The sequence below is a fragment of the Salvelinus sp. IW2-2015 genome, linkage group LG17 (assembly GCF_002910315.2).
Source record: "Salvelinus sp. IW2-2015 linkage group LG17, ASM291031v2, whole genome shotgun sequence".
NCBI classification, from domain to species: Eukaryota; Metazoa; Chordata; class Actinopteri; order Salmoniformes; family Salmonidae; genus Salvelinus; species Salvelinus sp. IW2-2015.
In genome coordinates, this window is record NC_036857.1 from 15,774,482 (window position 1) to 15,792,384 (window position 17,903).

General features: G+C 42.8%; 1 protein-coding gene across 2 annotated transcripts in view; it reads left to right on the forward strand.

Moving 5' to 3' along the window:
* Positions 1-15,627, forward strand: part of LOC111976654 (5'-nucleotidase domain-containing protein 2-like) — a 38,145-nt gene extending 22,518 nt beyond the window's left edge. Inside the window, exons 7-14 of one of the 2 annotated variants that reach the window (XR_011481306.1) lie at positions 1,099-1,159; positions 1,835-1,937; positions 2,085-2,186; positions 2,321-2,402; positions 9,924-10,010; positions 11,727-11,867; positions 13,355-13,426; positions 13,827-13,891. Coding sequence is in view for 1 of the 2 variants with exons in the window: in XM_024005657.2 (XP_023861425.1) it covers positions 1,099-1,159; positions 1,835-1,937; positions 2,085-2,186; positions 2,321-2,402; positions 9,924-10,010; positions 11,727-11,867; positions 13,827-13,891; positions 14,718-14,979 (903 nt within the window). In the remaining variant the exon portion in view is untranslated. Of the gene's footprint in view, positions 1-1,098; positions 1,160-1,834; positions 1,938-2,084; positions 2,187-2,320; positions 2,403-9,923; positions 10,011-11,726; positions 11,868-13,354; positions 13,427-13,826; positions 13,892-14,717 lie in introns of those variants that run through there. The other variant, XM_024005657.2, reaches the window with a different exon arrangement.
* Positions 15,628-17,903: the final 2,276 nt, after the last annotated feature.

Consider the following 17,903-nt stretch of genomic DNA (forward strand, 5'->3'; position numbering starts at 1 on the left):
CTCCCTTTGGTTCCTTCCCCAGGGGTCATTGTTTCTGTTCCTGTGTCATGCCTTCATTGTTCTTATTTTGTATTATGGTGGGTTTATTTATTAAAACACTCACTCCCTGAACTTGCTTCCCGACTCTCAGCGCACATCGTTACAGAATAACGCCTCACCTACGGGAAGCATCAGGGGGTGTTTTTCTTTTTTGTGTCAGGTGGAATGACGTTGGATCCGGGAGCCGCTACAGGCTTTCATGCCTCAGCCAGATCGCCAGGCTTCCTTGCCTCAACCGGATCGCCAGGCTCTCACGCCTCAACCGGATCGCCAGGCTCTCACCTCACGCCTCAACCGGATCGCCAGGCTCTCACGCCTCAACCGGATCGCCAGGCTCTCACGCCTCAACCGGATCGCCAGGCTCTCACGCCTCAACCGGATCGCCAGGCTCTCACGCCTCAGCCGGTTCGTCAGGTTTCTGTGCCTTGGCGGAGGTGACCAGTCCGCTCCTGATCCACGGGATTGTCCCTGTGGTTGGTGTCCTGCGGCTGGAGCTGAACGCAACAGGGAGGGGGTACTGTCAAGTATGCTCGCTCTCCGGCGTCTAGGTCACCAGGCTGCTCGTTATGGCGCACACCTGTCACCATCGTTACGAGCATTATGACACTCACCTGGACTCCATCACCTCCTTGATTACTTGCCCTATATATGTCACTCCCTTTGGTTCCTTTTTTGTGGTATGGTTGAGAAGGCTAATACATGCCTTGTTTTGTAAAATTGCTGATTCAGAATGTCTATGATTGGTTCTGAACAAACTGTACTTCCCAGTTACAGAAGTACAGTATRTGAGTGGCAAGATTCCAGGGATGCTAGCTGTTTATAGCACACTATGCAACATTCAATGAATGTTCTCTCCCAAGAGAGAGAAGAGAACCATGTTGAAAAAACGGGTCTGGTTAAATGTCCTTTTAGATAGGCGTAGAACGCCATCAAAAGTGTAAATGCAGAAGTCGAGTCAAGAATGTATTTAAACCTTGAGCAAGATGACTGTATATAAGCATACTCGGTGAAAGAAAGCAGTCAGCTCAACTGCTTATCCACTGTGTTTATTTTCCTAAGGATGCCATTGGAATGGTGCATATCAAAGGCTACATGTACAAGTGGATAATGCAAGACTTGGGTGAGATATACTATTATGTTTTTAAAATATTTGCTTCTAGACATAAATCTCAAATATGTTTGTATCGGATGCTTCCTGTGTCACCCACACCCAGTTTGCAGGTTCTCAAACTGAATAGTGCGAAAATCCCCTATATAAAAATTCACCCTTGATTCACCCTGCAGATAATAGTTTTCGGGTTATGATTAGGTAAAAAAGCCTATTTTTTAAGCCAGAAAACCATGGCCAAGTGGAAGTCAAGATAATTGATAAAATGTTACTAACATACTTTAAAGTGCAAAAATATTACCATACTTTTAAGTGAATATAAAAATGATAGTACACTTAACAATTTATAATCTTAAACCCTAGTTTTTGTTTAAATATGTGTTTACGGAGTTCAGGTTTGGCAGGAATTGAGAGAAGAACATTTTAGGACATATCTATCTCTTTATACTCTGCTCTCTCACAGTCTCAAGAAAATTACTTTAAATGCCTTCATCTTTTGCTTAAATGCTACAGGACTGTTTCCAAATGGGAAAATCTGCCAGTTTCTTCCAAGGAACAATACATTCTGATGGAAGTGGAATATTTACACACTTTCGAAATGCTCTAGGGATGCTCAGTCTGCTTGAAGTCAGGGGATATTCCAGTCGGAATTGACCCCCCCCCCCCCTTCTCATCTCCCTCCCACAGAGAAATATATTCTTAGAGGAGATGAGACATATGCAGTTCTGCACCATCTGGCCAGCCATGGCAAGAAGCTCTTCCTTATAACCAACAGCCCATTTAGCTTTGTGTGAGTGCCACCATCAACCAAACTAACTGAGTTAATCAGAGATATACATGCAGGTTATTGATTTGTTCTCTGGGTACTTTCAGCTCTGCACATTATCTGTACCTTTCGTGGTTGTTGACTAACCAGCTTTTTTTCTTCATTATTTAGAGACAAAGGGATGAAATACATGGTAGGAAAGGACTGGAGGGACTTATTTGACATTGTCATTGTTCAAGCTGACAAACCACACTTCTTCAACAGCTGTGGCAAGTAAGTCTGGTACTCTGCATATCTTTATATTCCCAATCAAGAAGTGTCCAAATTCCGAAACTTTGGTCTTCACATAAATTCACAGAAAATGCATACCGTTCAGGTCATTCTGTGACCATATTTGCCACTTGCAGACCTTTCAGACGTTTGGATAGCAACGGGGACCTTCAGTGGGACAAGATCAAGAGCTTGGATAAGGGCCAGGTCTACAAACAGGTAGGAGCATAGACATTACCCAGCAGTATTCCTGTATACAGTATATGGAACTAAAGTGGCACGTTGGCTGGTACTGTCTTTTCCAACTTGGAAAATATATGACTAACTCAGTTGCAGGATTTGCCAGCATTGACTACTTGTGTAACAGATTGTGAATCTCACAAATTACCACAATGTCAAAACTGTGTTTGTTCCTTTTATTGTGGGAAGTGAATGACGCATGATTGGACTGGCATGTTAAGTTAACCTGTCTCGCCCCCCCCCGTTCCGCTAGCGGAACTCCTCCCACATTCCACTGAAAAGCCAGAGCGCGAAATTCAAAAAATATTTTTTTAGAAATATTTAACTTTCACACATTAACAAGTCCAATACAGCTAATGAAAGATACACATCTTGTGAATCCAGCCAACATGTCCGATTTTTTAAATGTTTTACAGGGAAAACACAATATATATTTATGTTAGCTCACCAACAAATAGAAAAAAAAGCACAGACATTTTTCACAGCACAGGTAGCATGCACAAAATCAACCAAACTAACCTAGAACAAACCAAAGAAACCAAGAAACAACTTAATCAGATGACAGTCTTATAACATGTTATACAATAAATCTATGTATTGTTCAAAAAATGTGCATATTTCAGGTATAAATCATAGTTTACATTGCGGCTACAATCAGAAATTGCACCGAAAGCAGCCAGAATAATTACAGACACCAACGTGACATACCGAAATACTCATCATAAAACATTTCTGAAAAAGACATGGTGTATAGCAAATGAAAGACAAAGATCTTGTGAATACAGCCAATATTTCCGATTTTTTAAAGTGTTTTACAGCGAAAACACAATATAGGTATTATATTAGCTTACTACAATAGCCTACCACACTACCGCATTCATTCATCAAGGCACGTTAGCGATAGCAATAGGCACGTTAGCGAATAAACCAGCAAAAGATATTAAATTTCACTAACCTTCATAAACCTTCCTCAGATGACAGTCCTATAACATCAGGTTATACATACACTTATGTTTTGTTCGAAAATGTGCATATTTAGAGCTGAAATCCGTGGTTATACAACGTAGCATAACGTGCTAACGTAGCATCTTTTTCCCAGAATGTGYGGATATTTCTATTAGACTCTCACCTATTCTGACCAAATAGCTATTCATAAACATTACAAAAAAATACATGTTGTAAAGGAAACGATAGATCCATTAGTTCTTAATGCAATCGCAGTGTTAGAATTCTAAAAATATCTTCATTACGACATAAGACTTAGTTATGGTAAGGGAATAACCAAAACCTGAGCGCAAAGCTACTAGTACACAGTTCGACAGATATATGAAATAGCATCACAAAATGGTTCCTACCTTTGCTGATCTTCTATCAGAATGTTGTATAAGGGGTCCTTTGTCCAGAACCGTCGTTGTTTTGGATTCAGAACGTCCTCTTTCCCTCTTGAATTAGCAAGCACACTGGCCATGCAGCGCTAAGACATTTACATTTACATTTAAGTCATTTAGCAGACGCTCTTATCCAGAGCGACTTGCTCTCCAACTTCAACAAAGTCAAACAACGTAACACGCCGAACGTCCCGAATAAAGTTCAATAATCTAATGAAACTATATTGAAAAAACATACTTTAGGATGATATTGTAACATGTATCAAATAAAATCAAAGCCGGAGATCATATTGGCCCATAACAACAGGTTTCCAGTAGGCAATAACAGGTCCAACACGCGCCTTGCAGAAAACAGAAAATGGGGGACACGTTGTTCCAAGAGGGCTCATTCAACGTCAGACAGAGATAATCAACTCCTTTTTCCTCTCACTTCCTCTTGACATCCAGGGGAAGGTGTATGACGTGCACGTATAGTCATACGTATCATGCCCATTTATAGGCAGCCACTTGAACACAGCATCGATTTCAGACTTTCCACTTCCTGGTCACAAAGTGTGCTGCCAAATGAGTTGTGTTTTACCCACAGACAAAATTCAAACGGTTTTAGAAACTAGAGAGTGTTTTCTATCCAATAGTAATAATAATATGCATATTGTATGAGCAAGAATTGAGTACGAGGCCGTTTAAATTGGGAACGATTTTCCCCCAAAGTGAAAACAGCACCCCCTATCCTCAACAGGTTTAACCTGTTATGGCTGCAGCCCGACGCCGGTACACCTATGACAACATCCAGCTCAAGTGCAGGGCGCGAAATTCAAAATCTATTTAAAAAAAAAAAATATTTAACTTTCACACATTAACAAGTCCAATACAGCATTTGAAAGATAAACATCTTGTCAATCCAGCCAACATGTCCGATTTTTTAAATGTTTTACAGAGAAAACACCACATATATTTATGTTAGCTCACCACCAAATAAAAAAGAGGACAGACATTTTTCACAGCACAAGTAGGATGCAAGTAGCATGCACAAGCCAACCTAACTAACCTAGAACCAACCTAAATAACCTAGAAAAAACTACCTCAGATGACAGTCCTATAACATGTTACACAATAAATCTATGTTTTGTTCAAAAAATTTGCATATTTTAGCTATAAATCAGTTTTACATTACTGCTACCATTACTGCTACCATAGCTACAGTCAGAAATCGCACGGGAGTAGCCAGAGAAAATACAGACACCAACGTCAACTACTAATTACACATCATAAAACATTTCAGAAAAATATATGGTGGATAGCTAATGAAAGACAAAGATCTTGTGAMTAGAGCCAATATTTCCGATTTTTGAAGTGTTTTACAGCGAAAACACAATATATCGTTATATTAGCTTACTACAATAGCTAGCACACAGCAGCATCGATTCTAGTCAAACRGTAGCAATAGCACAGTTCGACAGATATATGAAAAAGCATCCCAAATKGKGTCCTTATCTTTGTTGATCTTCCATCAGAATGTTCTCCAAGGGGTCCTTTGTTCAGAACCGTCTTTMTTTGGATCCAKAAMGAACGATTTCCCTCTTGAATTAGCAAGCACAYTGGCCGTGYGGMGCTAACCTCTCCKTCTTGACAAAATTCTTGCGTYGCATCACGTCTAAAGTCCAGAATAMATTTCAATAATATAATTAAACTATATTGAAAAAACATACTTTAGGATGATATTGTGACATGTATCAAATAAAATCGAAGCCGGAGATCATATTCACCTTTAACGAGGGTTTTCCAGGAGCCGRGTCCAGGTCCTACTTCGCGCCCAGAAAAAAAAATAAAGTGCGCAMMTCTCACTCCAAGAGGTTGTGTTCAATCCCAGGACGAGATAATCAAGTCATTTCTGCTCTCACTTCCGCATGACACCCAGGGGAAGGCGTATGACGTGTTTCTACAGTCTTAAGTGACATGCCCTTTTATAGACAAGCTCTTGAAGAGAGACATCGATTTTGGAAATCTCAMTTCCGGATAGGAAATGGGCTGTAAAAAGAGTTCTGTTCCACTTAGAGAAATAATTCAAACGGTTTTAGAAACTAGAGACTGTTTTCTATCCAATAGTAATAATRATATGCATATTGTACGAGCAAAAATTGAGTAAGAGGCCGTTTGAAAATGGGCACATATTTTCCAGTTTTTCAATACGCCCCCTGCAGCCATAACAAGTTAAACCAGTCAGTCGATCATACTAAAAACATAGGACATTGATACGTTCACTCACAACTGACTGCTGTCCCAACTGCACTGGATAGATAAGTACATATACGGATCAAATTTACGTTGCATTTAGTAGTCCAACAGCACAGTGAATGAATGTTTGAACACGTTCTTTTTGGCCATGGGCATTCTGAAGCGGCGGCCAGAGAGATGCCTCTCCAACTGAGGGTGGGAGGAATTGCCAACGACAGCCAGTGCCTTCTTTATGGTTGACTGCTCAAATGTGCCTGTGGTCGACCAATTACTTTGCTGGCTGTGTTTACTATTCTGGTCAGTTTGCTTTTGCTCCTCACGCTCAGATTACCATACCAGACTGTCATATTGAACGTGAAGATGCTCTCCACCAAGCTGCTATACACCCTCTCCAGAGCATCTTGGCTGACCCCAACCCCCTTCAATTTCCTGATTAAAAACAGGCGCTGGCTTGCTTTAAACAAATAGTCTGCTGCCACGAACTTCAAAATGAGCGGACCAAGGCGCAGCGGATGTTGAGTTCCACATATTTATTTCAAAGTGAAACTTAAGCAAAAACAATAAATCAATAAACGAACAACGAAACGTGACTACGTGGTGCTACATGCACAATACACAAAACAATATCCCACAAACACAGGTGGGATAAATAGCTACTTAAATATGATCCCCAATTAGAGACAACAATTACCAGCTGCCTCTAATTGGGAACCATACAAATCACCAACATAGAAAATATAAACTAAAACACAACATTTACATTTTAAACTAGAATACCCTCTAGTCACGCACTGACCTACTACACCATAGAGAAACAAGGGCTCTCTATGGTCAGGGCGTGACAGTACACCCCCAAAGGTGCGGACTCTGGCCGCAAAACCTGAAACCAATTGGGGAGGGTAGGGGGGTGATTAGTGTCGGTGGCGGCTCCGGTGTAGGTCGTAGCCCCCGCACAGACCCCGGATCCGGCCATCGCGCCAGGCTGAACGCCGTGCCTGGACTGGGCATCGGCACAAAGGAGGGCTCCGGCCATGGAGCTGGGTTGGACGCCGTGCCTGGACTGGGAAACGGCGCAGAGGAAGGCTCCAGCTTTGGAGCTGGACTGGACGCCGTGCCTGGACAGAGAACCGGCGCAGAAGAAGGCTCCGGCCATGGAGCAGGACTGGACGCTGTGCCTGGACTGGGCCCCGGCGCAGAGGAAGGCTCCTGCCCTGGAGCTGGACTGGACGCCTTGCCTGGAAGCTCCGGACCGTCGCTGGAGGTTCCGGACCGTTGACCGTCGCAGGAGGTTCCGGACCGGGAACCGTCGCCGGAAGCTCTGGACTGGTGACACGCACTTCAGGGCGAATGCAGGGAACCGGCACATGACGTACCGGGCTGGAGAGGCGCACTGGAGATCTGATGCGTGGAGCCGGCACAGGTTTCACCAGACTGCTAACCGAAACTTCTGGTCGAATGTTGAGCAGAACACACTTGCACAACATCTCTCTCTCTCTCCCAACTTCTCCATTGCCTCCCTGGCGGTCTCTGGCTCTTCCCGCGGCTCAGCCGCCAGCTCCATGTGCCCCCCCCCCCAAAAAAAAAATCTTGGGGTTTCTTTGGCAGCGGACTGACGACACGCTCCTCATGGCGAGGAACCGGCACAGAACATACCGGGCTGGGGAGGCGCACTGGAGATCTGGTGTGTAGAGCTGTCACAGATGGCACCGGACTGATGACCCGCTATTCAGCCCGCCTGCGCTGCAGCCTACTCATTGCTAACCCCTCTCTCCGGTATCCTTCCTCACATTGTTCCATCGACTCCCAGGCGGGCTCTGGCACTCTCCTCGGCTCGACCGGCCACCCCTTATGGCCCCCCCCAAACAAATATCGGGGTTGTCCTTGTGCTTTCTGTGGCCGCGAACCCTGGCGTTGTCGCTGTCCGCCATTATTACCTTCCGTCTGCCGCCAAGGAAGGGTTTCGCATCCACCCATCACTTCTTCCCATGTCCAGAACTCCTTTATCTCGTGGACACGCTGCTTGGTCCTCTTTAGGTGGGATATTCTGTCACGAACTTCAAAATGAGCGGACCAAGGCGCAGCGGATGTTGAGTTCCACATATTTATTTCAAAGTGAAACTTAAACAAAAACAATAAATCAATAAACGAACAACGAAACGTGACTACGTGGTGCTACATGCACAATACACAAAACAATATCCCACAAACACAGGTGGGAGAAATAGCTACTTAAATATGATCCCCAATTAGAGACAACGATTACCAGCTGCCTCTAATTGGGAACCATACAAATCACCAACATAGAAAATATAAACTAAAACACAACATAGAACTTTTAAACTAGAATACCCCCTAGTCACGCCCTGACCTACTACACCATAGAGAAACAAGGGCTCTCTATGGTCAGGGCGTGACAGTACACCCCCAAAGGTGCGGACTCCGGCCGCAAAACCTGAAACCAATTGGGGAGGGTAGGGGGGTGATTAGTGTCGGTGGCGGCAACAAGGGCTCTCTATGGTAAGGACGTGACATCTGCATTCTCTGTAAAACTCAGCTTGTTATCAATTTGCGTCCCTAGGTATTTGAAACACTCAACCACCTCCACTGGTTATTCAGAGAGAGTGGTTGGAACATTAGCAAGTTGTTGCCATTGATGATCAGGTCATTTTGTCTTTTCCACATTGATGTGGAGGGCACTTGACCAGCACCATTCTTGAAGGTTGTTGGTCTGTTTAAAATAGTTGTACCCATCTGACGTAGCATCTTTAAAAAAGAGTCCAACTAGAGCCATGTCATCCGCATACTTGAAAWGGCTCACATTGGCTCACATTGTTTCGTTGGATCTTCATTTCATTAGTGTAGATAGAGAACAACAACAGTGAAAGGACACACCCCTGGGGCGCCCCTGTGTTCAGGGTCAGTTCCTCAGAGAGGGCCCCATTCATGATGACCCTCTGTGGGCGGTCAGTTTAAGTCCTTGATCCAACCTGTGAGACCTCTGTTGACATTCAGGTCCAGTAGTCGTTTCAGCAGTGTGTGTATTTGCGTTGTATTGAAAGCTGAACTAAAATCAAAAAATAACGTGTGCATATGATTTATCATGTTGAAGGTGACTAACTAGCCACCATGTTCACCAAGGTCAGGGTAGCATCCTCAGTTCCCCTCTGTGACTAATAGGCAAACTGTATCAGGTTCAGATGATCTGCTATGGACAGGGTAAGGTGCTTACTAACAACCCTTTCCATGCATTGGGCCAGAAGGGGCGTGAGGGCCACAGGTGAAAGTCATTTGTGATTTGGCCTCTGACTTCTTAGGCACCGGTACAATGGTCGACACCTTCCAGGAGTTTTGCACTGTACAGGTGCTCAGAAGGAGTTTAAACAGTCGTGTGAAGACTTCCTTGAGCTGGTCGGCGCAGACCTTCAGTACTTTTCCCCGTAGTCCATCTGGTGCTGGTGCTTTCTGTGGCTTAATATGTTACAAGCATGAGGCCACCTCGTTCTCTGTTATCTAGACAGGATTTGCGGACAATCGATCAGGCTTGGTAATAAATGGATACTATTTTGATGAAATTACATGTATTGTTGCCTTACAATTGGACATGTTAACCATGGAGTACTTTTCCTCTAAGAACACTGCCAACATCATTGCCAGACTGACCCTCAAGGCCAATAATTATCTGTTGCTAAGGCCTCAGCAGAATTTGATGGAAGACCACATCTATGACCACATAATTACTGTCATTAGTCATGTTATAGTTTTGCCAATCCACGGTCCTTTGTTTGCCATATTTCCTCCTCTGTTAACTTCAACCATTGCCTGATTTAACTTAATAATAATTCCTTGTGACATTCATTACGCTGTCTCCTTGTTGTAGGGCAACCTGTTTGACTTTCTCAGGCTCACAGGATGGAGAGGATCCAAGGTGCTGTACTTTGGAGATCATCTGTACAGTGACTTGGCAGTGAGTCTACTATATTTACAGTACCAGTCACAAGTTTGGACACATCTACTCATTCCAGGGTTTTTCTTTATTTTTGCTGTTTTCTACATTGTAGAATAATATTGAAGACATCAAAACTATGAAATAACACATAGAATCATGTATTAACCCAAAAAAGTTTTAAACAAATTTTAATATGTTAGTATATTAATAATAAGTAGCCACCCTTTGTCTTTATGACAGCTTTGCACACTCTTGGCATTCTCTCAACCAGCTTCATGAGGTAGTCACCTGGTGTGCTTTGTTAAAAGTTAGTTTGTGGAATTTCTTTCCTTAATGCCTTTGAGCCAATTAGTTGTGTTTTTACAAGGTAGGGGTGGTATACAGAATATGGCCCTATTTGGTAAAAGACCAAGTCCATATTATGGGAAGGACAGCTCAAATAAGCAAAGAGAAACGACAGTCCATTACTTTAAGACATGAAGGTCAGTCAATCCAGAACATTTCAAGAACTTGTAAAGTTTCTTCAACTGCAATCGAATAACCATCAAGCGCTATAATGAAACTGGCTCTCATGAGGACTGCCACAGGAAAGGAAGACCCAGAGTTACCTCTGCTGTAGAGGACAAGTTCATTAGAGTTAACAGCCTCAGAAATGTCAGCCCAAATAAATACTTCACAGAGTTCAAGTAACAGACAAATCTCAACATCAACTGTTAATAGGAGACTACGTGAATCAGGCCTTCATGGTCAAATTGCTGCAAAGAAACAACTACTAAAGGACACCAATAATAAGAAGAGACTTGCTTGGGCCAAGAAACACGAGCAATGGACATGAGACCGGTGGAAATCTGTCCTCTGGTCTGATGAGTCCAAATTTGAGATTTTTGGTTCCAACCGCTGTGTCTTTGTGAGATGCAGAGTAGATTAACGGATGATCTCTGCATGTGTGGTTCCCACCGTCAAGCATGGAGGTGTGGTGGTGCTATGCTGGTGACACTGTCTGTGATTTATTTAGAATTCAAGGCACACAACCAGCATGGCTACCACAGCATTCTGCAGCGATACTTCATCCCATCTGGTTTGGGCCTATCATTTGTTTTTCAACAGGACAATGACCCAACACACCTCCAGGCTGTGTAAGGGCTATTTGACCAAGAAGGAGAGTGATGGAGTGCTGCATCAGATGACCTGGCCTCCACAATCCTCTTACCTCAACCCAATTGAGATGGTTTGGGATGAGTTGGACTGCAGAGTGAAGGAAAACCAGCCAACAAGTGCTCAGCATATGTGGGAACTCCTTCAAGACTGTTGGAAAAGCATTCCAGGTGATTGAAAGAATGCCACGAGAGTTCAAAGCTGTCATCAAGGCAAAGGGTGGCTGCTTTGAAGAATCTGAAATAGCAAAATGTAACACTTTTTTTGGTTACTACATGATTCCATATGTGTTATTTCATAGTTTTGATGTCTTCACTATTCTTCAATTTAGAAAATTATATAAAATTAAGAAAAAACTCTTGAATGAGTAGGTGTGTCCAAACTTTTGACTGGTACTGTATGTCTGAATATTTTGGTGACTGATGCAGGCAGTGTGGATGTGATTTCTCAACACAGGAAATTGCAAACAGAAATTGACTTTGTTTTAAGGTCTATGTTCCACATTGTGCTTACTGTAATAACCTGTGTCATATTGTGGTTAGTCATTGTACTGGGCTGACTACTCATGCTCTTCTGCAGGACCTGATGCTGCGTCACGGCTGGCGGACGGGAGCCATAGTACCGGAGCTGGAGGTGGAGACCAGGGTTGTGAACACGGAGCAGTATGCCCAGGGCCTCACCTGGCTGCAGGCACTCACCGGTCTGCTGGAGCGCATGCAGGTACACTTATAGAGCTATAGGGTGTTCTACAACATTGAAATCGGCAAACTGTGAGGTCAAAGCAATGTTGCATTTACCATGATGGGTCTCTTGCCTATATGGGATGTAGTTCCAATCTGTCACGCCCTAACCATAGAGAGCTTTTTATTCTCTATGTTGGTTAGGTCGGGATGTGTCTAGGGTGGGTTATCTAGGTGAATATATATATATATCTATGTTGGCCTGGTATGGTTACCAATCAGAGGAATGGTATGGTTACCAATTTATCGTTGTCTCTGATTGGGGATCATATTTAGGCAGCCATTTCCCCATTGTGCTTTGTGGGATCTTGTCTATGTATAGTTGCCTGCGGGCACTATATTAGCTTCACGTTTCGGTTTGCGCTTGATTGTTTTCTTTGAGTTTCACTTCCAAATAAAGAGGTTGGAACCATACCACGCTGCATCTTGGTCCACTCATTATAACGATCGTGACACAATCAGTATGTGAGCGGAGTTGAGCGGTCGGAAATCACACTCATCGCTCATGGAGCAGAACCGCTCCACACTCACAGTGGGGGGAAAATGCTGCTCAAAATTCGCTCCATTCATTAAAATCACAATTTAACCAACACCCATCTATTTTTGTGACTGCCTGGACCTACCATATGGTTTTGAAGTATTAAAACCAAACCATAAGATTTGAATGAAAAGTATTTTAATAAACATGAAAAGGGGAATGTAAGAAGCGCTCATTTCAAATAGGCTACATGAAATATTATACAACATATTAACACTCTAAATAGGTCAGGAGCCAGACAGGGAGCCTAAGAAGGAACTAAAATGAATTAAGCTATAGGCTATGAAGGAATACATTGTGACGCATTTGCGAGTGTGACAGAATAGGCTGGTAGGGACATAAAGCGCTCAGCATTTAAACAACATTTCGTTGTATCATTATAGTCTATAAATTGAGCATATAGGTTGTGACTTAGAATTAAATACAAATTAAATGTAAAATGCCTTATTAGGCTCAGTCTACTGTGCCTTTTGAATTCATTTTTAGAAACACGAGTTTGGCCAGAGTCTGGCTTCAGGCTCATGCGATGATGCATGGAGAGCAGGCCAGCAGTGGAGAATATCCTCTCTGAGCTTGCAGAGCCACTGGGGATGCTAAACACCCTTTTGGCCACTCTGGTCAGGCTGGTCAGAGATGCAGAGGTGTTTTTATTTTTCTATAGTTAGGATAGGTAGGCCTAAAGGTTTTTAGGCAAAATAACCGGAAAGCTCCTATGCCAGGCCTATTGGCCAAAATCAATTATGGCCTATTGTATAGATAATAGAACACAAATGAACTAAACTTTTAAGAGGTCTGATTTAAAAAAAAAAACGTTTTTTTATCAATATTTTTGCTACAATGACACACTTAGTTATCTATCCACCTCGTTCCTTTCTTTTAGCATGTACACGAAGTACACCATCATGCTTTCTGGATACGCGTCTTTTCAGATTCCACAATGATTCTTTAGTTGTGGACACTACATCACCGCACTCCCTCTCTTGCTCTTGGTCCTCATCTTTGTAAGTCATTTTTATTTTGCAACTGTGTTTTATCAGTTTCTTTATTAAAATATTTTGTGAACTCCATGACAGTAGCTAAAGCAAGGGGCTATAGTAGCACACAAGTAGACTACAAATGCATGCTGGGCCAGGCATGCCCTGAGCTTGTGAAGTGAGCGCTACTGGAGTGAAATTGGAGCAGGCTCCAGCCTTTGGGAATCTCGCTCAGCGCTCCAGTCAAATTGGTCATGCTCCGCTCAAGCTCCGCTGCACATACTCTGGTCCCAATCAATTGTACCCCCACAATAAGCACTACTACTACAAACTAATATTATGATTTTTTATACCCATCAGCCATGCCATGTTTTTTATGTTAGATGAATGTGTTCAAGTAAAAACATTTTTATTGAACTTGTTGCAGATGCATCGAGATCCAGAGTCAAAGAAAGTTCTGCAGGATTGGTTGAAGGAGAGAGAAGAGCTTCGGTAAGTCTAGTGTTAGTAGATATTATACACTAAATAAACAAAAGTATGTGGACACCCCTTGAAATTTAGTGCTTTCGGCTATTTCAGCCACACCTGTTGCTGACAGATGTATTAAAATTGAGCACACAGCCATGCAAACTCCATAGACAGTGGCAGTAGAATGGTCTTACTGAAGATCTCAGTGACTTTCAATGTGGCACCATCACAGGATGCCACCTTTCAACAAGTCAGTTCATAAAATGTCTGCCCTGCTAGAGCTGCCCTGGTCAACTGTAAGTGCTGTTATTGTGAAGTGGAAACATCTAGGAGCAACAACGACTCAGCTGTGAAGTGGTAGGCCACACAAGCTCACAGAACGGGAACGCCGAGTGCTGTAGCGCGCAAGAAAATTGTCTGTCCTCGGTTGCAACACTCACTACTGAGTTCCAAACTGCCTCTGGAAGCAATATCAGCACAAGAACTGTTCATCGGGAGCTTCATGAATTGGGCTCCATGGCCGAGCAGCCGCACACACGCCTAAGATCACCATGCGCAATGCCAAGCGTCAGCTGGAGTGGTGTAAAACTCGCCACCATTGTTATAGCAACAAAGGGGGACCAACTCCATATTAATGCCCATGATTTTGGAATGAGATATTCGACGAGCAGGTGTCCACATATTTTTGGTCATGTAGTGTATGTCATAATATTCAAAATAAATATTTAATTTATCAAGACCGTCGGACAGCAAGTCAGACCTAAAGGATTCAGTGTAATTTTGACTTAACAAGCTTCGTACAGACCTATGAACCTCCTTCGACCCTTTCTTTCATTTTCCCCCCTCACAGAGCTGTGACCAAGAACCTGTTCAACCCTCACTTTGGTAGCATTTTCCGCACCTGCCACAACCCCACCTACTTCTCCCGTCGCCTGTGCCGTTTCTCTGATGTCTACATGGCATCCATCAGCTGTCTGCTGAACTACGACCTCTCCTACACCTTCTACCCTCGTCGCACCCCCCTGCAGCACGAGGCGCCCCTGTGGATGGACCAGCTTTGCACTGGCTGCATGAAGACTCCCTTTCTGGAGGAGATGGCTCACATCCGCTGAGAGGGGCAATCCAAGATCTCACAAACCGCAAACTGAATATGAAGATGCAGGAACTGAGGCTAAGCTGAGAGTAAGGAGGCATGGTGGACAACACAGAACAGGTTAAAGGTCTGCACGGATCATGAGTGCCACCTGCTGGGTTATTGTATGCCAGTAGGCCTACAGTAGTAGCATATCTGCCTATTCAAGTCACCCAATATCACTTGGTTGGCCAGGACATTTGATGGGTTTAGCCATTAGTTTGACTTTTTAGGTTAGTTAAGGTTGTAACTTGTTATCCACACCATGTACAAACGTAAGTTTTTGATATCGGTCACATGATGACTTTTTTAATCTCATTTTAACCATGTAGCCTGTAACGGACTGATGTCATATAATGACATACAGTATCTTATGACTGCGTCAGTTTGAGTTTTGAGTAATGGATCTTGATTGTTATAATTTTTTACAAGTATGTTTTAAGTCATTGGTGTTACCGCCTTGAAAATCACTCATTACAAAGAACCTTGAGCATTCTCTTCAGTGGCAAACTGTTATTGGGGAGGGGCCTATATTAAAGGAAAGGATCAGTTAATCAAACCCTTTTAGTATGTCATAAATGTGAGGATTGAGAATTGTGTTTAAATAAAGTTGCATTGTGAGAAATTATTAATCATATCACTTTTGTAAATTATTTTTAAAGGGTTATTGACCATAGATTTGCGTTTCTGTGGCCTCCATTTAATGAAAATCCTCAATTACCTAAAAGTTGGCATTGGTGTTACTGCTCCTACTGGTAGCACAATGTTATCATAATAGTCCAAATGTATTAAGCTGCCATATTAGTTTGTTTATAATGGGAAGATGTACCCAAATACATATAAATGAAATACAAATCTACAAAAATTAAGTTAATTTGTTACAAATGAAATACTTAAATGCCACCCCAAATCAAAGACTGACCTTTTTAACAAAATGTGTTGTTTTTGTAGTAACTGAGCTTTCATGTCAGTTTCTGAACAGTACACTCCACCAAGGGAGGGAAGTATGGTAGGAAGGTGAATTCAAGAATTGGAAAATCCTCTTTTTAATTCTTGAATGAGATTTTTATTTTGCTTACTAAATTTTGCTCACTAACTGTGACCATATAATAATGATTATTTGAGGATTCCAGCTATATATCATATACGTTGTACACTGAACAAAAATATAAACTCAACATGTTTCATGAGCTGAAATAAAAGATACCAGAAATATTTTATACGCACAAAAAGCTTATTTCTCAATAATGTTGTGTACACATTTGTTTACATCACTGTTAGTGAGCATTTCCAGGATAATCCATCCACTTGACAGGTGTGGCGTATCAAGAAGCTGATTAAACAGCATGATCATTACACAGGAGCGCCTTGTGCTGGGGACAATAAAGGCCACTCTAAAATGTGCAGTTTTATTACACAACAATGCCACAGACATCTTACGTTTTGAGGGAGCGTGCAGTTGGCATGCTGACTGCAGGAATTTCCACCAGAGCTGTTGCCAGAGAATTGAATGTTAATTTCTCGTTTTAGAGAATTTGGCAGTATGTCCAACCGGCCTCACAACCGCAGACCACATGTAACCACGCCAGCCCAGGACCTCCACATCGTGCTTCTTCACCTGCGGGATCATCTGAGACCAGCCACCCGGACAGCTGACGAAGCTGGGTTTGCACAACCGAAGAATTTCTGCACAAATTGTCAGAAACCGTCTCAGGGAAGCTCATCTGCGTGCTCGTCGTCCTCACCAGGGTCTTGAGCTGACTACAAGTTTGGCATCGTAACTGACTTCTGTGGGTAAATGCTCACCTTCGATGGCCACTGGCATGCTGGAGAAGTGTGCTCTTCACAGATTAATCCCAGTTTCAACTGTACCGGGCAAATGACGTCGTGTGGGCGAGTGGTTTGCTGAACATAGTGCCCCAGGGTGGCGGTGGCGTTATGGTACGGGCAGGTATAAGCTACGAACATTTTGCAATTTGAATGCACAGAGCTACTGTGACGAGATTCTGAATCCCATTGTTGTGCCATTCATCTGCCGCCATCACCTCATGTTTCAGCATGATAATTCCTGTAAAATGAAAATGTCCCAGTTCTTCCATTGCCTGCATACTCACCAGACATGTCACCAATTGAGCATGTTTGGGATGCTCTGGATCGACATGTAGGACAGCGTGTTCCAGTTCCAGCCAATATGCTGCAACTTTGCACAGCCATTGAAGAGGAGTGGGACAACATTCCACAGGGTAAAATCAACAGCCTGATCAACTCTATACGAAGGAGATGTGTTGCGCTGCATGAGGCAAATGGTGGTCACACCAGATACTGACTGGTTTTCTGATCCACGCCCCTACCTTTTTTTTAAGGTATCTGTGACCAACAGATGCATATCTGTATTCCTAGTCATCCATAGATTAGGGCTTAATTTATTTATTTCAATTGACGGATTTACTTATATGAACTGTAACTCAGTAAAATCTATGAAATTGTCTATATTTTTGTTCAGTGTAAAATACCTGGGATATGGTTTTCCTCTGCATGCAAGAAGAGGGATTGATGGTGCATTCATGACAAGTCAGAAACTCGGAACCTCCAAGTCAAAATTAACATAAACAAAGATTGTAAACTGACAAGATAGTGGAGTGACCGCTGTAAAAATGGGAATGAATGTCCGCAAAAGCAGAAGGCGAGATCAGGTGAGAACATTCTAGCCAATGAGAGGGCAGATACACATGTAAACAAAAACAACAGGCACAACTCCAATACAAAATTGGTTTTCTCAAAGTTGCCGGAATGCCACGCCATTTTATTTTTATTTATTTTATTTCCCCTTTATTTAACCAGGTAGGCCAGTTGAGAACAAGTTCTCATTTACAACTGCGACCTGGCCAAGATAAAGCAAGCAGT